Source organism: Misgurnus anguillicaudatus, chromosome 24 (genome assembly GCF_027580225.2).
Source record: "Misgurnus anguillicaudatus chromosome 24, ASM2758022v2, whole genome shotgun sequence".
NCBI classification, from domain to species: domain Eukaryota; kingdom Metazoa; phylum Chordata; class Actinopteri; order Cypriniformes; family Cobitidae; genus Misgurnus; species Misgurnus anguillicaudatus.
The window spans coordinates 14,085,879-14,112,884 of record NC_073360.2 but is presented as its reverse complement, the minus strand read 5'-3'; the positions used below and the strand labels follow the sequence as shown (position 1 = coordinate 14,112,884).

Below are 27,006 nucleotides of genomic sequence, written 5' to 3'. Positions count from 1 at the left end.
TTCTTATTATTATAGCTTGATATGTCGCTATCAGCTCAGCTGGCACATAAGCACTTAAAACTTGTGAAAAGCCGCAAATTTGTCTGGCAAAACTTTGTTCGCAAATGTTTGCTTGAATATTGTGCGATTCAGTGCGAAAATGAATGGAAACACCTTCAAATGTCTCAAATCAATTCGATATACCAATTTGATCGCAAACCAGCATGTGACGTCATCACGCACAGGTTTTTATTCGCTTTAAAGCCGTTGGATGGAAACACACTTTCACCAGCTTTATTCGCATAAGTTTTTTAACCGAACTTCAGATAATTCGATTGACAAGTGGATGGAAACTTAGCTACTGACAAATACTTTGTTACTAAATAGACTTAACTCTATGCATTTGTTGCACATGTCATTATGCACAATTGATTAAACTTTCAAAATAGGACGTTTTTAACCAAAACTGATTAACTGATTAATTTTAGGCATAAGGTATCAAAATATATTTTGTAGTACAAAAATAATATAATTACCTACAGATACAAGTACAATAAGAATGCTGTCTTTAAAAAATCTATTTATTGAAGATTTAAATAGATTGTTAATGGTATACATAGGTTCAAAGGTTTAGGAGAAAAATACTTTGCAATAAGGTTTCATTTGTTGGCATGAATTAAGCTATAATTAACATTTCTACAACATTTATTATTTGTAATACATGTAAGCATTGACTTAACTACTACATAATTGATAAATTGTATCTGTTAACATTAATTTATGTAGGATGACCAAACATGAATAATGAACACATACATTTCCATTTACTAGGATTAACAAAGGTTAAAAACATTTTAAAATTCTATTTAAACTGTGTTGCATATTGTTAGTTCATATTGCCTTAACTAATGATAATAAACAGGTTTGATGTATTGTAAAGTTTAAGCAAGATTTTTTTAAAATGAGTACTCTTTTTGACATTTGTTTGCATTAAAAAAAGCGTCTGTAAATTTGGATTTTATGGAAGTAACGTCTTCGTTTCACAACAACAACAACAAAACATAGAGATATAGTTGCCACACAAACAAAAATGATAATAATTATAAAATTCAGGCCTCGAGCAGGCAGGATCTTTGTGACCTGAACAATGTTGGATATTTTAGATTTCACAGCATCTTTGTCTTCAGACCGAATAGCAAAGTAGATTGTGGCACCATTTTGGATTATCATGTTAAATGAATGTTGTTCAACTGATCCAGACTCTTGAGGTGAGACTGCAGATGTGTTTACTAAAAAAGCATCGCTGAAGTTCAGACGAAGCATTTCATGGTCATTGCTCCATCTGATCTCGTAGGATTTAGCTTTGAAATAAAGAAAAAATGTCAGGAATAATTAATGACAGGCTGTTGAATTAATACTTCATGTTCCCTACCTTATGAGCAGGTTGTTATCGCAAAATAAGCCCCTTCAGTCTGATTCAAGATCCTGATCACACTGACGGGGCTTACATTATTTCTGAAATAACAACCTGCTGCCTATACATTATCCCTTACATACCACTGTTAAAACATTGCTTGATGGTTATTTTAAGATATTTGACAGATTAGATGTGCATTTATCAAAAATAATGCACACTTGTGGAACATTTCTCAACCAATCAGAATAAAGCATTCAACATCCCACTGGTATATAATTCATATGCAGAATGCAGACTACAAGGTTTCTGAATTTTTTCAGCACTAAAGACTAAATTAAATCATTTCAATTCATATTTCTCAAACATTATTATAGCAAAATCTGCTTTACCTGTTCCCAGGTCAAGATCCTCCCCTGGAGCCGTCCAGATGAGAAGTACAGTGTCTTCCTTAATTTCAGCTTTAAGATCTGTGATTTTGTTAGGAGGGTAATTTGGTGTTTTTTTGCCTGAAGTGAAAGACACCTCAAAACTTTCTCCAGTGGCTGTTCTGGTAAAGTTTCCTACCACAAGTGGTTGTTCAACAACTGAAGGCTCTGGCTTCACTTTATCTGAAAAAAAAACAACAACATTTGATTTCCATGCAAGTAACTTTTCTCTCAAAGCCTGTGTAGTTAATTCTAACACACACACACACACACACACACACACACACACACACACACACACACACACACACACACACACACACACACACACACATATAGCGAGTTTATAGAATTTAAAAATCAAACTGTTTCACATTATGCTCTGCAGTAAAGTTTTTGCAGATTTGGGTACAAATACCAATGAAAATTGGATTGATAAAAATTTTATTATTATTTTATAATTCACTCGACACAACAGCGTTGTGGTGGATTTAGCGTGACGTGTGTTTTGATCAGGCTCTAAATCTGATCTCTTACAAAGTTCTTCACAAAAATGGAATTATCTCCGCATTTAGCTGAAAATTTGAGAGGTGATAACTGATAAGAGAACAAATTAAGGTAGGATGAAACGTTTTTTGATGTTGTTGGAAAGCGGATGGACTGTTCTTTCATTTGATATTTTGGGCTCTATCTTACACCCGGCGCAATGCAGCGCAATGCGCGACGCAAGTGTCTTTCGCTAGTTTCCACCCTAATTTTCACGTTTAGCGCCGCGTTGTTTAAATAGCAAATGCATTTGCGCCCCCTTTGCGCCCATGGGCGTTCTGGTCTGAAAAACGAGGTGTGTTCAGGCGCATTGTTGGCGCGTTGCTATTTTGAGGCAACTAAAATAGACTACGCCATTGACCAACAAAAACCTGGTCTAAAGTCTAAAGTCAATGGCGCAATGTGTTTTATGTTATTTAAAGAGCGCATTAGTAAAATGCGCCTATAAACGGGAGGACAACGCGGGTTTGCTTATCACAAAGTACATGAATGCGCAGCAGCACAAAAATGCTTTTAAATATGAAAGATTAAAGGATTGAATGTAAAAGATTATTATTGAGTCTCTTGGACATAATTGAGGACTTATTATGAGACGTTAAGGCGCAAAGAGCTGCTTCACCTGCAGCCTGGTAAGTAAATAAATGCTTTGCTTTGAACAAATGCGTGTTTTTAAATGTTTTTTTTTTAATGCTACCTCACGGATTTATTGTATATGATGTACCTGTGGATATGGTGAGATGAGAAACATTTTTAAGTAATGCTTAAAAAAACTCTTTGCTAAAAAAACGCTGTCCAAAGTGCTGAAACGTGGGGAGAGCCGTTTGTAAATTCTTTATCTCCTGTTTGTTACAAATAAAGTATTTTTAGAGTACAAACCTTATCTTACATACTTGTAAATTATGTTTTGATGATATTGGATAACCATACATTTAAAGCAATTACAAGCCTGCTTTTTACTTCCATGACTAAAAGAAAACGGGTTTTAAAGGTTTTAATAAAAAAATAACAATTTCAATATAAGGGAAAAACAACACAATTATTTAACATTAATCTTAAACTGGGGATCTTCTACCTCCGTTTAGTTTTTCAGTTTACAAAGTCCGTCATCTAAATAGGGATTAGACATAGCGCCAGCGCAACTTGCTTTTAAAGGGAATGAGAGCTGTGACTCTCATTGGTTTACTGCACGTTACGCCCAAAATACTCCCATTACAATAGGACCTACCCTTTTCGACCATGCGCTCGGCGCAAAAACGATTTTTCCCGTCGTTAAATTAGCAAAAGTAGATTCGGACACGCCCATTTAGACGTTGCGTTGTGCGCTTTAGACAATGCGCTTAGATCGTTAAAATAGGGCCCTATATGTTTATTTAAAGAAGATAATTTTTCTGTAAGGCATTCAACTAAAACTGGGTGGCAACTTAAAAAAACGCTGACGGGGAAAGAGTTAATCATGCTTCCAAGCATATTTGATCATCACTTCAACAGTTGCACGATATAAATGTTAATGTATATTTTAGATGAATGTTGATATATAAAAATAAACACCACAGTCTTTAATCATATTTTCATTGCGCCTTTGCTGTGTCTGTGTTGTTTGTGAACTGCGCTCTGTTGCAGCCACACTTGAGTCTGAGGAACTACTTTGTTTGGCGGAAGAGTAATATTTGTACTAATATAATTACAACTTATTTTTGTTTTATTTTATAAAATCCCGCTAACGTTATGCATATGAAGTAACCGTTTTATAAAAGCAAAAATAAACCCCTCGAAGCGTTGGGTTACCAGTGCATTTTATAACAGCCTAACAACGCCCCTTAGCTGTTATAAAATGCACTGGTAACCCACTGCTTCTTGGGGTTTATTGCTTTAGTGACAGTCTTAGTTATCTAGCTTTGGCTGATGTCAGCTGACTTCGCTCGTTAGCAACACGCTAACGTTTTGCGGTGCACCCGGTCCGAAGACATGTGTCATTGACAACAAAAATGTCAGAGCTAACTTCTAATCTGGTCACACTTCAAATATTACAACAAGACTGCCTGTAAAGACGACTTTATTTTCTTATTTTATAAGATGCTGCGATGTTCAGATGACCAGAGCAAGATTTTTATTTGATGATTTTGTTTGTTGAAGGAAAATGATGACTGACTGTAAACTGGGTATGTATTCTGGCATCAGTTATTGTGTCAGTATAAGCACCACATGACTGCCATATTGGCCTCCACACATCGAACAACAATTACTGATCGCCCATTCAAGATCTAAGTTTTCTTATCAGAAGTACTGCCAGTTTTAAGTTAAATAACACTGGTTTACCATTCACAACGTCACTCTTCCCATAGAGAGTAAACCTAGATTGTCCATCTTTATTCCTCACTCGCACTTTCAAGCTGCTTCTACCCTTCACTAACTTTGTGAAATATCTGGAATAAATCCCATCATCTTTGAAAGCGTCAGCTCCTGTAAAACATGAAGTTAATTTGTTTAGGTACTTTTTAAGAAGAGTTTGTGCATAGGAAAAGAATGATGGGTAATTTACCTGCTCCATTATCCAGAAGTTCAATGATTTCTGAGGTCCCCTTTTCAGGCTCCAGTGTGGCCCACACTTCAGCATTAACTACAGGTCTGTAATTCTGACTAACTTCAGCAAACACAATCATGGGTTTACTGCCATCACTAACCTGCTGGTTAACATGAGCTTTGACGTTGATAGGAGGAACATCAGCATCTGCTGCTTGACTGGTTACAGTTATAGTCAAAGACTGAGATCTTCCACTCAGAATACTGTACTTCCAGTCACCAGCCTACCCAAAGAAAGAGAAATCTTTAGGACTTTGGCAAAACGCACATTATCTTATGAAAATGAACAATGATATACTTAAATGGTTAAAAGTTTTTATTTTATTAAAGTAGCACAAATGTTTTCTAGCTTATGGTTTGAACTATAACTGACTCATATACAATGTCAGAAAAATGATCCGTATAGGTTGCTAACATGTACCATTTTGGAAAAAAAAACATTTGGTACCGTACCTGTTTTAGGTACCATGTGTACATTTTACAGTACTAATATGTACCTCTGATGTACTAATTTGAACTCTTTAAAGGGCACCTATTATGCAAAATCCACTTTTACAAGTTGTTCGGACATAATGCCTGTTGGCAGTATGTGAACACAACCACCCTACAATGAAAAAAATCCACCCGCTACTTGTTTTTTAATCCCAAAAAGTCATACCTCGGCAGTTCCTGGAATTTTTTGCGTGATTGTCTTTGCTGTTGTATCTGAAATCATATCTCTCAAACTGTAGATGAACCCACTTGGCGACTGTATGTAAGCAGTAGTTAAACTGCTTTCAAATATGATTAAAAAGCTGGTTTTGTTACCAACAGTCGGATCCACTGACACAGTTCCATTAAACCAGTCCGCTGTTTTTAAACCAGTACTCTCTAGCTGTAACCAACAAAAAAAATTAGCACATTAACACAGTAAATATTACAGTTTTTTTCGATTGCTAAACGACAGTGGGCACAACTGGACTCACATGTGCAAAACTCTAACTACAGTCTGCACAGCAGCAGTTCATGTGGACCAAACTCTAGTTCGTTTTTCATTGGTTAAACACAGTTTTCAAAACTCTACACACTTATCCCATGACTTTAACCACAACCTGCACAACAATGTGGATTCACAGCACTTTGTTCAAATGCTAACACACTGCTGTCAAAACTGTGAACCACACATTCAAAACAGAATTGATTTCAGCCTTGTGCCTTTCAAACACTGCTGACTGCAATTTCATATAAATAAAATTCCAATTTCATATATATGTATTTCATATTTCATGTATCTATCTATATATATATATATATATATATATATATATATATATATATATATATATATATATATATATATATATATATATATATAAAATATTACTTTTTATATAAATATGTTTGGTAGACCTCAGAAAGACAAATTTTGGAAGTGGAACAAGGAAGACGGGTTTGTGGAGGGAGAAGGGTGGCGTGTAGTGGCCTGATGGTAGGAGTGGCAGGATTAGCCCCTCATTTATTTGTTTGAATTACAATATGTACTTTTAGTTTCTACCTTTTTTTCTCATTACTGTAATTCCATAAATGACTAGAGACTATTGAAGCAAACTGCTAATTTTCATTTACCTTAAAGAATTGTTCTGTTCTAAAAATTTCAATAAATCATGTGATAATCAATCAACAAATAAATAATTATTTGAAGAAAACATTACTTTGTATGAAGTCACTGAAATTGTTCAATCTGTAAAGATAAAAAGTTTGTATTTTGTGTACTGGTGTTTGATGTTAGTGTTTTTTCTCTCAGTGTATTGTGAGTGACAGTGTGTGTTATCTCAGTGAGGGTTGTGTATTGTGTTTGGCTGCACTGAGCTGTTTTGAGTCATGTGTTTAGAGTTGTGTTGCTTGAAGTGAGTTTTGCAGGTGATATGTACAGTTTAGCTCAGGTGACTTTTGGTATTGCAGACTGTAGTTAGAGTTCTGCACATGTAGCTCCAGGTGTGCCCACCGTCGTTTAGCAATCGAAAAAAACTGTAAGCTGGAATTACACTGCAGACCTTGATCCCCGATTCCGATTTTGTGCCCCATGAAAGAAACAATCGAAAGGGGGCTTAAAGGGATAGTTCGGCCAAAAACGATATTAAACCCACGACCCACTCACCCCCAAGCTGTCCGAGTTGCATATGTCCATCGTTTTTCAGACAAACACATTTTCGGATATTTTAGAAAATATTTTAGATCTTTCTGTTGATTAAATGTAATGTTACGGGGTCCAGCAATAGTCCACGACCTTCAAGTCCAAAAAAGTGCGTCCATCCTTCACAAATTAAATCCAAACGGCTCCAGGATGATAAACAAAGGTCTTCTGAGGGTAATCCGTGCGGTGTTGTTGTAGAAATATCCATATTTAAAATGTTATTAACGTTATAAACTACCTTCCGGTAGCGCCGCCATTTTAGAGTCATCCGCATTCAGGATGAGCGCTTACGCAGCATACAGCGGTTTCTCTGTTGCTGCCCTGTCCCCCGCCCTCCGAATTTGTCATACGTCACTAAGAAAAGTGCGTACACTACACTAATACTCTCTCCTGAGTCTAAGATGGCGGCGCTACCGGAAGGTAGTTAATAACGTTAATAACATTTTAAATATGGATATTTCTACAACAACACCGCACGGATTACCCTCAGAAGACCTTTGTTTATCATCCTGGAGCCGTTTGGATTTAATTTGTGAAGGATGGACGCACTTTTTTTGGACATGAAGGTCGTGGACTATTGCTGGACCCCGTAACATTACATTTAATCAACAGAAAGATCTAAAATATTTTCTAAAATATCCGAAAATGTGTTTGTCTGAAAAACGATGGACATATGCAACTTGGACAGCTTGGGGGTGAGTAAATAATGGGTTTAATATCGTTTTTGGCCGAACTATCCCTTTAACCTTAAACCAAAAATAACCACACATATTTGACTTCACGCAGTGCTGCTCTTGCAGAATTCTCACACCATTTACTGATCAGTCTCTGTTGTGCTGCATGAAGTCACTTGTGGGCAGTTTTCACCAGTCCCCTAAATGCATAATTATTTTTCCTTATTTACTCTTTATTTTTTATGTCATGAGTGTACACAGATAGATTGAACAATCAATTTAAAATGATTGTAGGAACAGCAGATAACCAACATTCAAGACCCCTCCCCAACTGCTACATTAGGACTTGGTTTTGGTGGGTTAAAACAAACAGGTGTCCAGTTTGATCAAATAAGTGGCTGCTTTGACATTTTTTTATGGCCAACCTCAGGGTCAAAGCAGAGAAGAACAAGATAGTTTTTTTTTTTTTTGGTCCACAGCATTTCACCTTATCATCCATTAAAACATATTCAACCTCATCCGAAACAAGGATGATCATACATTTCTTAAAGGAATATTCAATTTTCTTAAAAGAAAAATCCAGATAATTTACTCACCACCATGTCATCCAAAATGTTGATGTCTTTCTTTGTTCAGTCGAGAAGAAATTATGTTTTTTTGAGGAAAACATTGCAGGATTTTTCTCATTTTAAACGGACTTTAATGGACACCAACACTTAACACTTAACTCAACACATAACAGTTTTTTTCAACAGAGTTTCAAAGGACTATAAACGATCCCAAACGAGGCATAAGGGTCTTATCTAGTGAAACGATTGTCATTTTTGACAAGAAAAATAACAAATATGCTCTTTTAAACCACAACTTTTCGTCTAGGTCCGGTCCAGCGCGACCTAACGTAAATGCGTAGTGACGTATGGAGGTCACGTGTTACATATATACAACACACATTTGCGGACCATTGTAAACAATAAACTGACACAAAGACATTAATTAGTATCAGTTGACATACAACAACGTAGGAACGGTCCTCTTTCAACACATTTGTAAACACTGGGGCGGAGTTTGCGTTCGTCCTCTGTGACCTCTTGACATCATGACATATTGCGTGGGGTCACGCTGGCATATCACGACCGGATCTTAGACGAGAAGTTGTGCTTTGAAAGTGTATATTTGTAATTTTTCTTGTCAAAAATGACAATCGTTTTGCTAGATAAGACCCTTATGCCTCATTTGGGATTGTTTATTGTCCTTTGAAACTCCGTTGAAAAAAACTGTTACGTGTTGAGATAAGTATTAATTGTTGGTGTCTATTAAAGTCCATTAAAATGAGAAAAATCCTGCAATGTTTTCCTCAAAAAACATAATTTCTTCTCGACTGAACAAAGAAAGACATCAACATTTTGAATGACATGGTGGTGAGTAAATTATCTGGATTTTTCTTTTAAGAAAATGGACTATTCCTTTAAGCAAACAGCATGGCTAAACCAAAAGACAACTCTTTACATCCATTCACCAAAAAAATTTACTTAAACCATCAAATTTTTGCAAATTAATACAAAATAAAATCATTTAGTTTCACTGTTAGTCATGTTATAATTTATTTAAAAAAAATAAAAACTGAGTTGTTTGTGTGTCATGTTTGTGTGTCTGGGGTGCACCACAAACAAGTGTGTATGTAGGTCAGTAAAATGGTAAAAACATTTGACCTGAGGCTGAGCTCTAATTGACTGGTTTCGGATCCACCTTGGGGCGTAGGACTGTGCGCCCCAAACCCTCCCACTTATGTTATAAGCGAATCAGAATTGTTTTTTATGATGTCTTTGACCTCATCTGATTGGATCGTTCTGAGAGTCTCATAACCACGTTGTAGATTGCAGTATAACTGTAAGCTACAGTACTGATCAGTTAAAGCAAGTAAAATATCTTGAGATAAAGGAAATATGATTTTATCCTTCCAAATTACATTTTACAAGACGTTCAGTTGAAGAATATATAAAGGATTAAGGAGCTTGGCCAGATTGAGCAGCAGGAAATGATCATGGTCGAGTTTACACTGTGTGCTTTTTCAGGACTTATGGCAAACAGAGTTGGCTAACGTTAGCAGCATGCTACATTATGTAAGTCATCCTGATATTTAATGTTTTCCCTGTTTGCTGTTTCAAAGTCTGTGTGATAGAGCGCATTTGAGCTGCCTTTGCGTTTGATATTTTGTGATTTTGTCACTGCAAGATATTCATTCATCTGCTTCATGTGATGTTAAACAGGTAAAATTATGCACTGTCTCTGTTCATCTGTTCTCTTCACAAATAAATAAATAAACATACCTTGTATGCTTGTCTTGTAAGTTCATGATTAGAAATGAACATGTGAACTAAAACAATTATTATTATTAAAACATGAAATGACGGATATTGATGTCAGAAAAAGTCTAGTCTCAGCCTCAGACGTCACGCCCACAAACTGTTGGCTGAACGTCTGATGTTTTTCGTACACTTTTCTGGAAACCCTGTGAGAATGTTAAAGTCATCTTTGATTGGTTGGAAAAAAACGGATTTCCAGGAGACGCGAGTGTCGCGATTAGTTTCAGTCCCTGGAAAACAAAGCTCTGACGTTCCATTGAGGAAGAGAATCAGTCGTGTTCACGTGGATAATAATGAGCAGTTATCATGATCAGCTAAACATTGGATTCTCAAAAATATGCAAAGTTTGCGGCATCGACTCTCTAAAAGACGTCCAAGAGTTTTGCTTGAGGCAGTTAGTGGAGTTTAAAAGTTTGGTTCTCCTGAATTGCTTGTATGTGTTAAAAAGTGGAGAGATATGCTTCAAACAGACGTTTAACAGGATCGTCTCATTGGTGTGGCTGTTGATGAAGTGCTCAACGTTGTCCTATGGTGAGTAATGTTGTTTATTTAGATACTATTTGGTTGCGGCTGGTTATTTCAATAACTGACTTGTTGCCAGCCGGCTTGTTATTGTGGGGAGTCCGAAACGTGACGCTAGATGAAACAAACTGTGGTTGGTTGTTTGACATGTCGGTCAAACAGCTCGTGGGCGGGCTTTGTCCAGAAAAAGCAGCGAAAAACACCAGACCTTCAGTATTGAAGGTCTGGCTACGCGAGACTAGAAAAAGTCTAACACGACCTCGGGTGTGTGTGTGTGTGTGTGTGTGTGTATGTGAATGATTACCTTGATAAGTTCATTACTGATAATAAACCCACATATACTGTATAATTTATACCCAAATTCACAGATTCCTAGTACATTTATTTCATGCTTTAACAGTTGACTTAAACTGTAACATTTTCAGCATTTTAGCAAAACAATATGATATTCATCACCTGATAAATGTCTATTTATAGTCCTACATTACTACAGTAAAAGTTTGATTTTAAGTTTGTTTGCGCCCCTCCTTCCCAAATTTTTTTTAGCAGCAGCCGCCACTGGCCATGTTTACACTATTTACATTCAGGACAATGCCAATGGTATTTTGGAAATGGTTTGGTAAGTGGAAAATACATAGATGAAATTCTAATGCTAATTAATTTCTCACAGTGAAAAAAGTTGGCCATGTGCTAAGAGACTGAAACAGAGCACCCAACTTCCAAGTCTTCCACTGAGAGAGACAATAACAGATCATCGAAAAACAAACAAAGTTTCTAAATCTCTCCTTGAGATTTTACAGCTCTTCGTTATGAGTTTGACAACAGAGACTCAACTAGATCGAGCACAAGTTCTGAGTTTCTGGTCTGTGCATCCAGAGACTAAGCGGACCTCACCACCAAGGCGCCTTAATGCACGGGCTTACCTGGGCTGAAGCCCAGGGGCCTCCGAAGTTCAGGGGCCTCCCATGTTTGAGTTCATGATGAGCTGAAAATGTCATTTTGTTTTGTAACTTGTCAGGTTTTCTGTCAATCACTCTAATTGCATGTTACATGTCTGCTGATTGGTCCGTTGTAACTTACCGTAAAATAAAATGTCAGACGTAACAGTTAGATTTTTCTATTTCGCGTAATGTAATTAAGTGAGCATTATCACCTTGGCATTCCTGCATGTTAGACTGAGTGTGACAGAGAAACGGGAAATAATCCACCAACAAATGAACCAGTAATTTCTGAAATTTCATAATAAGCACCAGAGGTGCAGGTCTCTCTCTCTCTGCTCGCTCGCTCTCTCTCTCTTTCGCGCGCGTGCTCACTCTCTCTGTGCTCGAGCAGCTGAGACTCTGGCAATGCAGAATTCATCCAACCGTGCGCAAGAAACTGTGCCGCCAAATAAAGAAAAGAGTTCCTGCACATAATGCTGTCAGTTGTTATAAAGTTTAAGTTTACTCGCGTTTATATCAGTGACGCGTGCGCAGCTGGAGCGACGTAGTTTGACGCGATGTTAGCTCACAGTACACACATCTGTTGGTTTAGATTAGAAAAACGACATAGAGACGCAACAGTAAAGGTGCAAGTCTTAGAAAGTAAAGAGCGACAAGACCATCTCAAATGATCATCCCCTGATAGCACCATTTATAATCATCTTATCTTAAGATCTTGTATACAGGTATGTTCCCTGTCTGTTTTGTGCATATTCATGCTTGTTCGTTTTACATGCTTATGTATGCATAAATACTAAATACAATGCATCCTATATCTTCAATAGCCTACAAAATAAATAACTGTTTAAAAAATAAGATTTTGTCTATAAAGACTTATCTTTTGTTATCATTAATGCATTTTCACTTTAAAACTAACTTTAACTTATTATATTTTTTAAACTGTGCTGAGCATTTGGTTAGTGAGTGGCAATGATTTTTCTGCAAATTTGTATATTCCAAAAACTATTTAACCTTAAGCTTATAAACATATATACTTTCACACATTTTGGTTTTATTATCACCACAAGTTGCTGTGTGTGGTTGTTAAAGCGTAACTAAACCCCTGGTCAGAGCCTGACTCCACCCACTGGCAATATTTGAAAAATGCAAGAAAAGTGGGCAGATCCCAACGGAGATAGAGGGGACGAACTAAGCTCGTACCAAGCATGTGGTGAGATCGTAACAAGGGCGTGGTGAGCTTGAACCTGCTTACGTCACGAGTTACTTTTTGGACCCAACATCCAATAGGAAAATTCAACTGCAGTAGCCACCGTTCAACCTGAAGAGGGCAGCACTCAGACGTTTTTACACCATATATTGTAGTGTTGAAACACTTTATATCCAAATGTCAAAAAACTTACTAAAATCAATGAACAGCACTAATAAAGCATCATTCTTACAGATCATTAACTAAAAAAGTTGGTTAAGGGTTTAGTTACTCTTTAAATAAAGTGTCTTGCGTTTGTCACCCGGTGACGATTTCGAGGGGCGGAACCTTTGGTAGGGAAGATTTGTTCCGCCCGCTCGGAGGACGAAGCGAAAACACCGGAACTTCCAGTAAGCGCTGTGAAGCAAAATCAAGCCGAATTCGAAACAGGTGAGAGTAATAAACACAGCGATCAGCGATTGGAGGATACACGGAAGGAGTGGGATATATATAGGAGCTGTAAAGTCAGAGCAGAGAGGTCGTTGTTGGGGATTGTTTTCATTGTGTGTTCTGCTTTGCAGTCCGGTCAGCGCGAGAGTCTGCTGAGGAAGTCGAAGACGGCTGGGATTTCTTGGATGATTTGCTCTGGTGATATTGATGGAGAAGCACTGGTTTGACTCACGCTGGTAAACGGAAGATTTTACAGCTGTTGAAAGTAAGAGCGGGAGACGAGGAAGAGAGAGACAAAGGCTACGAAAACAAACAAAGGAAACAGATCGTCAGTGTTGTGAGTACTCCGTGTTTAAAGTATTGCACCATTGTGAATTGATGCTCCAACGGGTATTTTGAGCCTTAGCGGCGAGGTTGGCCCCACCACGGAGCAAGGTGGTGGGCGAGCCGGAGTCTAGTGTTTCGGAGAGGATTAAAGGACCGCTGCAGCGACGTTTGTATTGCCAGCCACCCATTTATTATTCATCGGCCCAAAAGGCAGCCCGACGGAGAGGGGCTGCGAACCTATTTTTATTCACATAGAAGAGTGAAGAGTGCTGTGGGTGAGTCTGAGACTTTGCTGTGAGATTTACACTTAAAAGAGTGCTGTGATGCTGTGTGGTGGAGACAACAAGAGGCCGTGAGGCTGGCAGCCTATTTATTGTTTATGCTGTGCGTGTGGCCCTTGCATTGGAGATTCGGTGGAGTGCTGGTTCTGTCATCTTCGTATGTGGCCGATTCGGTGGAACGGTGGTGAGATATCTGGGAACAGCAAAGTAATTGTGAGTAAAACAATTACTTACAGAGCGAGTGTGTGCATGTGTACTGTCGTGTATAAGGAAGCTGAGGTTGATACCACCTGTCACGGAGCCTCTACCAAGGTGCGCCCCTTTCCCGGCTCTCGGGAGTTCAAGGAACGAGAGGAAAGGGCGGCGTTCGGCTCGGCGTGGCAGTGTTGGATCTCCCCCCGCTGATAGCTTCAGTGGTGTGTGGGAAGAACGTACCACGGCGCTCCACCATCGCAGAGGTTGGGAAATTATCCACCTACTGATCAAGCGCAGTACCGTAAGTCCACCATCCCCGAATCAGGGCCACTTTTGAAAGCACCCACTAAATGTACGAATTATAAAACTTGTCTGATGCCGTTAAAGGGACCAAAGCCAGTCACCGTGGAACGTTACCAGTGTTGATCTTGTGAGTGGTGTGAGCCCTAGTATTGAGATTAACCCCTGTGTTACAGCTAAGAGCCTACAGTGGGAGAGAGAAAGACCCAGAGCCTGTGACCATGAGAAACTTGCCTGTGTGCGGCCGCTCGTGAGTAGTGTGAGCCCCAGTATTGAGATTAACCCCTGTGTTACAGCTAAGAGCCTACAGTGGGAGAGAGAAAGAACCAGAGCCGGTGACCGTGAGAAACTTACCTGTGTGCGGCCGCTCGTGAGTAGTGTGAGCCCCAGTTTTGAGATTAACCCCTGTGTTACAGCTAGGAGCCTACAGTGGGAGAGAGAAAGACCCAGAGCCTGTGACCGTGAGAAGCTTACCTGTGTGCGGCCACTCGTGAGTAGTGTGAGCCCCAGTATTGAGATTAACCCCTGTGTTACAGCTAAGACCTTACAGTGGGAGAGAGAAGGACCCAGAGCCTGTGACCGTGAAGAACTTACCTGTGTGCGGCCGCTCGTGAGTAGTGTGAGCCCCAGTATTGAGATTAACCCCTGTGTTACAGCTAAGAGCCTACAGTGGGAGAGAGAGAGAACACCCAGAGCCTGCGACCATGAGAAACTTACCTGTGTGGCCGCTCGTGAGTAGCGTGAGCCCCAAGATTTCGAATAAGTTGACTGTTTTATATTCCTTCTGCCTCCAGGAAGAAAAGGAGGGCGCCACGGGATCAACGAACCAAGACAGACGAGTCTTACCCGGTAGCCTATCCCTCGATAGTGTCTTGGGCCTCAGACACTTGGTCCCCTTGGTCCCCTCTCCCCTTCTCTACGTGTCACAGCCCACCTGGAGGGCAGAACAGAGACCTTTTAGTTTTAAACTTCCCCTTCCCCATCTCCCTATTCTTTTTAACTAATTTAAATAAAGATTATATTTTTTTATACTTACCTGTTCTTGTGTTGTTTGGTCATTGGGTTGGTTTTGGGACCTCCTCGAGGTGGAAACTAGGAAGGGGCGTGGCTTAGTTATAGCAGTGGCCAGCCCCGACCTATGACACGTTTATGCTCAAGTAGGCTCAGTGATATGTTAATAACAATATTATGGTGTTTTCTGGGTCAAAGAGGGAAAACTCACTGTTGTATGCCTCGAAAGAAACTAATGCATTTTGTAATGTAGATTACCTAGATAATACACTTAAAAAAGAGACTATAAATCGAGGATATGGGGGGCCTACAAAACCTCTCAGCCCCAGGGCCTCACATTAGGTTAAGGCGGCCCTGCTCACCACGTTTCAAGCTTCTCATCCAGAAAGGCAATGACAGATGTCAGCAACAAGGTTTGCTCTTCTGAGCTTCACCTATACTCCAAGGGACCTTCATCTGCGTGTTGCAGGTCGTGAGGATCCTCTCGGTGCTCCGAGACGAGATCAGCATTTTCACAGCACTGTGTGTTCAAGGCTGTTGAACTGAACCTGATTGTTTCCCCATTGCAGCATGGTAAAGTCTGACACGTGGCCAGAGGCGTCATGCCCATTCAAACTGAGGGGGCACGTGCCCCCTGTTTTTTTTTTAGCTAAATGGATTTTGCATGCAATCTCAAAATCAAAGAAACGTCCATTAATCTTTTATTTTTCTTTTAATCTGTTTAATATGCACAATATTATTCGTTATGTGCTGCATCCTTGTCACTTTTTGGAGATTTTCGCCGTTTTGCTCATGTTACATTACTTTATTGTGGCGCCTGCGGCAGGCGCTGCAGACAACGCAGTCGCAGCCGTCATTGGAGTCTGAGCGCGCTCACGGGCTCTTTGCTGTTGCTGCTGCATTGTGCTATCTGAGGAATTAAAACGTGTAAGAAATGCTCACAACATTTCCAAAATGCAACAGTCTCAACGTTTTATTTGTAAATTTCTAGATTCATCTTGGTATAACGGCAAGTTCGCCAGAGTTCACTGGGGCGCGGAACCACACATGCTCACATATGAGGAAAAAATTTGATGCAATAATGCTTTCCACTAATAATTTTATCTAAAAAAAATTTTAATCATTATTGAACTTTAAACTCAATCACGTGGCTATAGCTTTTGTCATTTTCGTTATTTATTTTAATGGATTTAAAATGACATTAATTTTATAGGATAATGCAGCTGTTGTGCAAAATGCATTCATGATACAATTAAACAAGTAATTTATTAAAACTTAAATAAATAAAACATGCCGTTTCAGATGTAAATATGATACAAATATGTAATTATTCCGAATAAATAGTATTTGATATGAAAGTTAGTCAACACTTTTATTTTGGAGGTTTTTGCATAAAAGCAGGGGTGTTCCGATTGTTAGAAATGTAAGTACCATGGAAAAGTCTGAAAGCTCTATAATATTTCGTTTGATGTCTCTGTATGCACAAATTGCTAGATGTGCACACTGTGCCCCCTTAAAAAAAAAATGTGCATGACGCCCCTGGCCGTGGACGATGTGCCACCACCGGATTGCTCATTCGACCGCACAGAATGTAAATATCACATAACCAAACCTTTTCCTCAAACCTTGGCATTGGTGTTTTGTGTCAGAAACTATTTCAGAAACTAAGATGATTTTCAATATTGCATAACTGATTCATTTAATGTTGATCAGATAATTCTTTAATTATTTGGGTTATGAGAAATAAGGTTTTCATCTTATCAGAAACAGAAAACATTCTGCCATAAATTCAACTAAGTCACTTCAATTTTCTATTCTTTTAATTTTAGTTTCCATCTTTTTCTATTATTTAGTTTTTTAGTATCATGTAGTAGTGTTTTTAGTTTTTTTGTTTATCTTTTGTTAAAAAATTCAATTTATTACCACTGTGTCTTCCTTGTGTGGATAATACAGTTTAAGGGTTCTACAAGCTGGTCCGAATCTCACAAAATCCATATAAATTAAATGTCAAACTCCCTCCAATTTACATATTTCTTATTTGTTGAAAGATCTATTTGGATCATTCTTATTGTTAAAGTTAAAGGGATAGTTCACTTTAAAATTTAAATTCTGTCATCATTTACTCATCCTCATGTTGTTCTAAACCTGTATGAATTAATTTTTTCTGATGAACACAAAAGAAAATATTTTTTTCCTACTATGGAAGTCTATGGTCAATTACTGTTGTGTGTTTGCCATAATTTCTCAGGGTATGTTGTTTTGTGTTCATCGGAAAAAATTCATGCAGGTTTAGAACAACATGAGGATGAGTACATGATGACAGATTTTTCATTTTAAAGTGAACTATCACTTTAAAAAGCTGGTGCCCCGAAGTAGAAGAGGGAGGGGGTCATCTGACACACACACACGCACACACACACACACACACACACACACACACACACACACACACACACACACACACACACACACACACACGCACGCACGCACGCACACACACACACTTGAGGTGAAACCTCTAGCGTGATTGTTGCCCCTGCCTATAATAAAATGGGTAATGAAGAATGTTTTACCAAACCTGAACTGGTTCTTTTGTGTAGTCTCCAGTTGGTATTGTAAGTGAAGCAAATGCATCCACTAACATATTGGAGGTTAAATCATCAGTGGCTATGATAAATTTCCCTCCTATTTTCAACATGAAATATATAGGAGAAATTAGCATTGGATAAACTCACACTTACACAGTATATAAACGGACACTTATAGGATATATATTATATTATTAATGTTGATGAAAAACGCTCGAACTGATTTTGCCAAGTGGTTGATGTCCTCAGGGCAACATATTATGTTAACCCAAGGAAAACATTTTTCTAAATAAAACCTAAACCTACCCCAAACCTCAACCCTAACCATAACCAAACCCTAAAATCAGAGGGACATGATATGTGAAAAACAATGGTCTAGAAACAGCTAATCCTTGTTATAAGCTTAAACTTAAAACAAACTGTAAACTTATTTCTGAAATCTGATTGGTTGATTGAAATGTTGTCCCAGGGTCAACATAATGTTGCCCTGAGGACATTAACCACTTGGCAAAATCAGGAGAGCCGATGAAAAACACTCATGACTACTACTTTATTTGGGTGATCTTTAAATGTTTGTGCTGTGTCACTTACCAGTCTTGTCTGCCATTTGCCTCAGAGCCTGGGCAGCGGATGTACCCAAAGCTATCGTGTGTATAATGGCACCACTTTGTATTGCACTTGGAACACAAGTATTGAGGTTGTCTGATGCCTCACCATCAGTGAGAAAAATGATTTCATCTCCTAATGCATCCAAATTGTCCTCTCTAAGTACCTGATGGTTTTGAAAGAAATACAGATCACTGACATTGAACATTTATACTTTACACATCACCAACAATACAAAATGTATATGAATACAACTAACAGGGCACCTCTAAGCCTTTAAAGAGGCCTTTACAGATGTATGTCCCTCCACCTGCTGTGGTTGGCAATGATTTGATCAGCTCCTTTCTTGTGGTCTCATTTTCAATACGAGTCAATTTTTTAAGAATGGAAGCGTCACTGCTAAAGGTTACGATTCCCACATAGGCTTGATCTTCAATAATGTACTGCAGGAAATGTGTGGCGGCTTGCCGCTGTCGAAGAATCCTAGAGCCCTTGAAATGTGTCAATAAAATGTAATGTTTGGGTTTCAAAATATTTTGTCATTTTGATTCTGGTTCATTAATATACAATGTGATAAAGCATAATCATTTAGACATCTTTACTTATAAATTAAGTGTATAGTGTGTAATTTTTATTTGACTGTTGCTCGTGACCAATGGTAGATAAATGGCGTGTCTCAAAATTATTTTTGCAATTCCATTTTGGTGACTGATTGCACAAAAATTAAAGGATAATTCCGGTATTTAACACTTTGAGTCTCATTTCTGGTTTGTTTTGGATGAACTACAGTGATGGACACAGAAATTTTGACAATTGGTCGTGTCTTGACTTTTCGACTGATTTAGAAGCGTCTCTTGACTGCTTCAGAATGGAAGTCAATAGCCATGCACAAACATGTCATTAAAACAACACTTAACGTTCATTTTCAAAACTGTACTACTCACCGAGTGGTTCGTGGTGTTCGTTGATGATTAAAAACAAATATATTGGCGCAATGTATGATTTCAATCCGTGTTGTTTGCTATAGTGGAACTATTTTTTCAGATACCTCACAACCGCGTATATACTTCCGCTCTATATTTAAGTCTGAAGCATGAATGAACGTAGTCCAACAAACTGTAATAAAACGGTAGTATACTTTCAAAATCAAGTTTATTTATAACACTTACACCATCGAATATGTTTTTTCATCAGCAAAACAATAAAGAAAATATTTTGCAGAAACCCCGGTGCTCCGTCATGCAAGTCAACCGATCCGCACACTTTAAGAGCTAAAGCATATATATCCAATACAACAGTAATCCCCCATAACTCCGTGTGACATATTGACATCTTATGAAGGAAATTGATCAGTTTTTGCAAGAAACTGAACATTATTTACAACACTATTAGCGTGAATGCCAAAGCAGGAAGCGTGCTTTCCGTTTGAGGTGATCTCTTCCACTAGTGCTGTTGGCTCTGGATGTTGGTCTCTCTGCGCCACCTATAGAGCGGGAGCGTGAAGCGCACTTCCTGCTTGGCAAAAGCTCTGCATTGACGCTGTAAAAAAATATATATATTCGAATCTCAAAACTGAAAATCGAATGTCAACCCACGGATCGAATGTCAGCCCTACAAATATTGGAAAAATTTCTTCTGAGAGTAAACAGCCCCTTTTTTGTTTCCCGGCGGCGGAGTGATATATCAGTGAGCATTGCGTCTTCCTAGAGAAGTCAATGGAATTTTACAAAATGCCAAATAAAACACGACAGAAACTGTATTTCGCTACACAACTTGTTTTTAATTATCAACGAACACCACGAACCACTCGGTGAGTAGCACAGTTTTGAAAATGAACGTTAAGTGTTGTTTTAATGACATGTTTGTGCATGGCCATTGACTTCCATTCTGAAGCAGTCAAGAGACGCTTCTAAACGAGTCAAAAACTCAAGACATGATCCATTGTCAAAATTTCTGTGTCCATCACTGTAGTTCATCCAAAACACACCAGAAATGAGACTCAAAGTGTTAAATACCGGAATTATCCTTTAAGCACTTCATCTTTAATGTGTGTTAATACATACTGCCATGCTTCCTGAAACATCAAGGATGAGACAAACGACACGCTTCATTCTCTGTACAACAGTGAAAGATGGTGCTGGTGGAGGAGATTGCATTGGTTTCAGAGATTGAAGGGCAGCACTGTCCACAGAATCCTCAAATATTACTGTCCATGTAGCTCTGTTACCACATTTCTCATTTTGCAAGTTCTGGGCTGCGGCATCGTGCTCATCTTCTCTACAAAATGCAACTTCCTGGAAAATATGGTCATATTTCTGGCTTTATTGCAAATATAAAAACTTCTATTTTGCAGTTTCCGAAACTAATACGTTTATCATTACACTGTAATAAAAACTGATGTAGTTAAAGAAATATTCCATTTTCTTAAAAGAAAAATCCAGATAATTTACTCACCACCATGTCATCCAAAATGTTGATGTCTTTCTTTGTTCAGTCGAGAAGAAATTATGTTTTTTGAGGAAAACATTGCAGGATTTTTCTCATTTTAATGGACTTTAATAGACACCAACAATTAACACTTAACTCAACACGTAACAGTTTTTTTCAACGGAGTTTCAAAGGACTATAAACAATGCCAAACGAGGCATAAGGGTCTTATCTAGCGAAACGATTGTCATTTTTGACAATAAAAATAAAAATATGCTCTTTTAAACCACAACTTTTCGTCTAGGTCCGGTCCAGCGCGACCTAACGTAAATGTGTAGTGACGTAGGGAGGTCACGTGTTACATATATAAAACGCAAATTTGCGGACCATTGTAAACAATAAACTGCCACAAAGACATTAATTAGTATCAGTTGACATACAACAACGTTCTTTCAACACACTTGTAAACACTGGGGTGGAGTTTCGCGTTCGTCTTCTGTGACCTCTTGACGTCATGACGTATTGCTTGGGATCACGCTGGCGCATCACGACCAGATCTAGACGAGAAGTTGTGCTTTAAAAGTGTATATTTGTTATTTTTCTTGTCAAAAATGACAATCGTTTTGCTAAATAAGACACTTATGCCTTGTTTGGGATTGTTTATAGTCCTTTGAAACTCTGTTGAAAAAAACTGTTACGTGTTGAGTTAAGTATTAATTGTTGGTGTCTATTAAAGTCCATTAAAATGAGAAAAATCCTGTAATGTTTTCCTCAAAAAATATAATTTCTTCTCGACTGAACAAAGAAAGACATGGTGGTGAAATATCTGGATTTTTCTTTTAAGAAAATGGACTATTCCTTTAAGCAGCTGTTTACTACTTACTCTAGATTTAAATGTATGTTATTTACTGGCAACAGATTGTTCAAAGTTAAATGAACATTACAGTTTTTTTTTTCGATTGCTAAACGACAGTGGGCACAACTGGAGTCACATGTGCAAAACTCTAACTATACAGTCTGCACAGCAGCAGTTCATGTGGACCAAACTCTAGTTCGTTTTTTCATTGCTTGAACACAGTTTTCAAAACTCTACACACTTATCCCATGACTTTAACCACAACCTGCACAACACTGTGGATTTACAGCACTTTGTTCAAATGCTAACACACTGCTGTCAAAACTGTGAACCCTACATTCAAAACAGAATTGATTTTAGCCTTGTACCTTTCAAACACTGCTGATTGCAATTTCATAGAAATATATAAATATAATTATATATAATATAAATATTACGTAATAAATGTATATATATAAAAATATATATAGGTAGAGCTCAGAAAGATATAAATAAAATATATAAATAAAATTGAATTGAATTGAGCTCAGAAAGACCAATTTTGGAAATGGAACAAGGAAGATGGGTTTGTGGAGGGAGAATGGTGGCAGGGAGTGGCCAGATGCTAGAGAGAGCCAGGATTAGCTCCTAAATTATTTCTTCAAATTACAGTATGTACTTTTAGTTTCTACCTTTTTTCTAATTTCTGCAATTACGTAAATTACTACAGACTATTGAAGCAAACTGCTAATTTTCATTTACCTTAAAGAATTGTTCTGTTCTAAAAATTTCAATAAATCATGTGATAAATAAATAAATAAATATTTGAAGAAAATATTACTTTGTATGAAGTCATTGAAATTGTTCAAACTGTAAAGATAAAAAGTTTGTATTTTGTGTATTGGTGTTTGATGTTAGTGTTTTTACTCTCAGTGTGTTGTGAGTGACAGTGTGTGTTATCTCATTGAGGATTGTGTTTAGTGTTTGGCTGCACTGAGCTGTTTTGAGTCATGGGTTAAGAGTTTTGTTGCTTGAAGTGAGTTTTGCAGGTGATATGTACAGTTTAGCTCACGTGACTGTTGGTAGTACAGACTGTAGTTAGAGTTTTGCACCAGTTGTGCAGTCGTTTAGCAATCGAAAAAAACTGTAAACATGTTTGTCTTTAAAGAATAAAACTATAAAATAACAGCAATGCAAAGCCTTCTGGGAAACAGAATTCAGAATTACAAGTCTATAAGTTGCTACAACAATATTGGTAAATAAATTATGGAGGTTTTTGTGCTTTGATTTACTACGATACCCACCTCTGACTGCTGGCCTGCGATGTGTTTGCTACATCTATAAATAAACAAGACGACAATTCTGGTCATACTTCATAAACAGCAGCAACAATAACAATGTTTATATTTGTAACAATGAGTTAATGGTTTATGACTTTGTAGCCTGTTTGTAATCATCATACACCCCCCATCTCAGATGAGCCCATTCATACACCAAGACCCGTCCTACAAGCAAAAAAGCAAATGAAACAAGACTGCTGAATACCATGTAAGTACCATATAATACCATGATAAATGTTAACATTAAGGACCTCTTGAACCGTAGAAGTGTTTGAGATCATCATTTAGGAAAAAGTCTGGGGTGAAGTGAATGTACTCATTCTCTGATCCACAATCTTCATACTGCTTTGTGTACGGATCATCACCATATCCTGGATTAGCTTTATCAATTCTTATTCCGGCCTGCGTTTGATGCAAAAATTGTGTCAGATTTGTCATAAATTAAGTGATTTAATATTTTGAACAAATACGACTAAAACAGTTTTATGTTCTCTACCTTCTCATAGGATTCTGTTGTGGCTTTGGTTAAATTTTTACTGCTCCAATGAGGTGGAACTAGTATTGTAACATTTCGGAAATAAACCATGTTGTCCATTGCTTCAAACAGATGCATCGAACCTTCAGTGAACATGTCCTGTCCAGACAAATGCAACACAGTATCAAGGCAAGTCGTGTTATAGTAATGACAATTTTGATTAATTTATTCGTGTTTGATAACACAAATTTCCACTGATTTTCCTTTCTCTGGAAATGAATGTCTTTTTTGTCCTTCCCAGCACGAATTTCTATCAATGGCTGTTTGTGTCTGTGGCACGACTTTCTTTATTGTGTCATTTTATATTTTGTTTATATTATAGTTCTTTCCTATTTTTAAATTATTGTCGCTTGGGGTTATAGGGTTAGATTTGGGGTTTGCGTTAGGATGTAATTTTATGCATTGGTTTCTACATGTTTTTCGTCCGCTTTTAAAACTATTTTCGCCTGGAGTTGGGGTTAGAGTTGGGGTTTGGGTTAAAAAGTCGCAGAAAGTGATTCTAACCCAAACTCCAAGTGACAATGGTAAAAAAATAGAAAACAAAGATGAGAAGACAAAATATAAAATGACACGATATTTTCGTTACTATAACACGACTTGCCTTGAGACTGGGTTGGATAAATGAGAAAACACTGCCAATCTGCATATACATTTATATGAAATGAGGACAGCTAATAATCATGCTTTAATTGATCTTTTGAAAATGCATGCAATGAATATCTGGTTCCTAATTAATAATGAATTAAGAAGAGAATAATAAAATAACATGGTAACACTTTAAAATACCACATTCAGTACAATACAGTATGTATGCAGAACAAATGTTTAGTTCTGAATGAACTATTAAGAAGTTAATCAGTACTTGCATACTGACATTTATGACAAGTAACACTTCTTACACTCTCAAAAACAAATAAAAATAAATAAATAAATAATAATAATACAAGAAGTACCACTGAAAAAAGGTCCTCATATGTAGTATTTTTATATAGATACCTTTGAGGTAATACGAAAGGTGATACAAAAGTGTACTTTTTAAAATGGTACCACCCCAGTGACAACTTTTGTACCTTCTTGTACTTTTTTCTGAGAGTGTACTTACCCCAACATCAGAATGGTATTATCTGTTGCGTATTAGTTAATTTAGAACTAACCATTTGTTCTGCATTGGTTATAATTATATTTAAACTATGGGCCTTTTGAATGCTTTATTCTGATTGGTTGAGAAATGTTCCATAGCTGTTGATTACTTTTTCTGTAAAACGCACACCTAACTTGTCTTAAAATAACCAACAGCAATGTCTGTGGTAACCGTGGACTCTGGTCCTTTTAATTATTTAAAAATAATGCACACCTGCTTTGTGTCGTGCCACACAGCCCATGGCGAGTTTTTCCTTACACAAGTATTACACCTATTACTTTTATTATACTGAACAGAATTTGAAAATGTAACTAATACATAACAGCCTCTAAAAAGAACAGATAAGGTGCAAAAATCTGTATATTCACCTTTATTCTCTCAATGAGTGTGTTGTCCTGTGGTACTCCTGAACTGATTCCAACCACAATATCAGTGTATCCATTTCCCTTCAGTTTGATTCCAGTGCAGGAGGATGACAGGAGCATCCACAAGACAATGAATCTTGAGCCCATTACTGTAGAGTTTGCTGTAGATTATCTATATTTAGAGTATTTTAGGCTAAAATGAAGATCAGCGCAGAGACTCTTTTTTTCCTGCAAAATCAAAAAGACATCCAACACAGAAAGGCTTATAGTAATAAGACACAGTGAAGCATATACTTATAGGCCTCAATACCCCTCCCACCCAAGGTGTAAGAGGTTTTGGGATGACATCGAAAAAATCGTAATCATCTAGACAGAGCAGACAGTTTTACATAATTGTGGTATTTACTTCTGTATAAAAAATTTTGGGGGGCATATGAACAGGTATCTGTATGCCTTAATTTCTTCACTTTTATCTTCTCTTTCCTCTTTTTTTTTGATCCTCTTTTTGCTCTTTTCCTTTGGTGACTGATTATTATCAGTCAGGCATTCCCCATTGAAGCATGGTAACACAATACAATAAGGTCTTATTTGTTAACACCCGTGAATGCATCTGCTAACATTAACTAACAATGAGCAATATAGTTTTAAACTATTTAATTATATTTGTTAATGCCATGCCAATACAATTGTTCATGTGTGTTCATTGTAAATTAACCAATGTTAACATTTGCAATTTAAATAAATAAGTAAATGGTGAAATTAACATGAAGTAAGATATTTATAAATCCTGTAGAAGTACACTGTTTATTCATGATACCTGATGCATAAACTTGTTAACAAATACAACCTTATTAAAACAGGAAATTATTGATATACCAGATACCACACAAAAGCATTCACTTCTACAATTTTTATTTACTTCAATATAACATACAAAAAAGTAGAATCATTCTCTTGAATTTACATAATCAAAGAGTGCTTTGCTAAAAGTTAAACTAACCTCAGGAACCAACCAAACAATTGTAATGAATCGTAACTTTCCCATTTTAACTCCATCTACAGAATTTTCCTTTTACCAAATACAAAGTATTTTAAACCTCTCTTTTAACCACTTTGTTCAGCAACTCCCCAAAAATACGATTATGTGGCCCCCATATAGGTTGTACTTGGGCTACTTGGTGCTTGAGTCACTAATGGGAAATAAATGCATGAGCATTAATTGGAATATGGCTTATTTTGGTTTAGGTTATACAATTACATACAGCTAGTTATAGTACAAAGGTCCATTGAAAGCATTTTTATTGTTATTGTTTTGAAACTGGACTAATTTTAAAATCTTAATCAAAATCTAAAATTGCCAACTCATTTCTCAGAACAATTCATACAAACTGCACAGCATTTATGTTCTGCAAATGCCTGTAATTTGTTCAAAATCCTTAGTTCATCTCTCAAACATTTTAAGGTCAGTGAATATGTCAGTCCCATTAAAATGGCAAGTCTGTGTGTCATTGTTCATGAAAAAGACAGTCAAAATGTTTTACCATGTTGTCAATGACACAATTATATGTTAGTAGGCTACTGTTTTCTGATGTAAACTGTGGACCAAATCACATTTTCACCTTTTTTCCTACAAAACAAATTACACACATTGTGATTTCGAAAAGAAAATCATATTTTACAGTACAAATAAAAAATGACAAAATAAGAAAGGTTCAATGTACACTGTATTCTTACGGATGTCACATTTTTTGTAACACAAATGTCACAGGTCGGAGTGGACCCGAGATATCTAAAGGGTC

General features: G+C 37.3%; 1 protein-coding gene across 1 annotated transcript; it reads right to left on the bottom strand.

The window, feature by feature from the left end:
* Window positions 1-542: 542 nt before the first annotated feature.
* Window positions 543-25,357, bottom strand: LOC129438818 (calcium-activated chloride channel regulator 4-like). Its single transcript, XM_073863342.1, has 14 exons — window positions 25,211-25,357; window positions 23,663-23,800; window positions 23,418-23,568; window positions 23,262-23,331; window positions 23,131-23,164; window positions 20,628-20,858; window positions 18,831-19,055; window positions 18,550-18,730; window positions 17,949-18,055; window positions 5,606-5,821; window positions 4,907-5,171; window positions 4,684-4,827; window positions 1,786-2,004; window positions 543-1,340 (listed from the first exon to the last, which is right to left on the bottom strand). The coding sequence occupies exons 1-14, from the start codon at window positions 25,352-25,354 to the stop codon at window positions 970-972; spliced, it is 2,496 nt and encodes an 831-aa protein (XP_073719443.1). The 5' UTR covers window positions 25,355-25,357; the 3' UTR covers window positions 543-969.
* Between the last annotated feature and the right edge of the window lie 1,649 nt (window positions 25,358-27,006).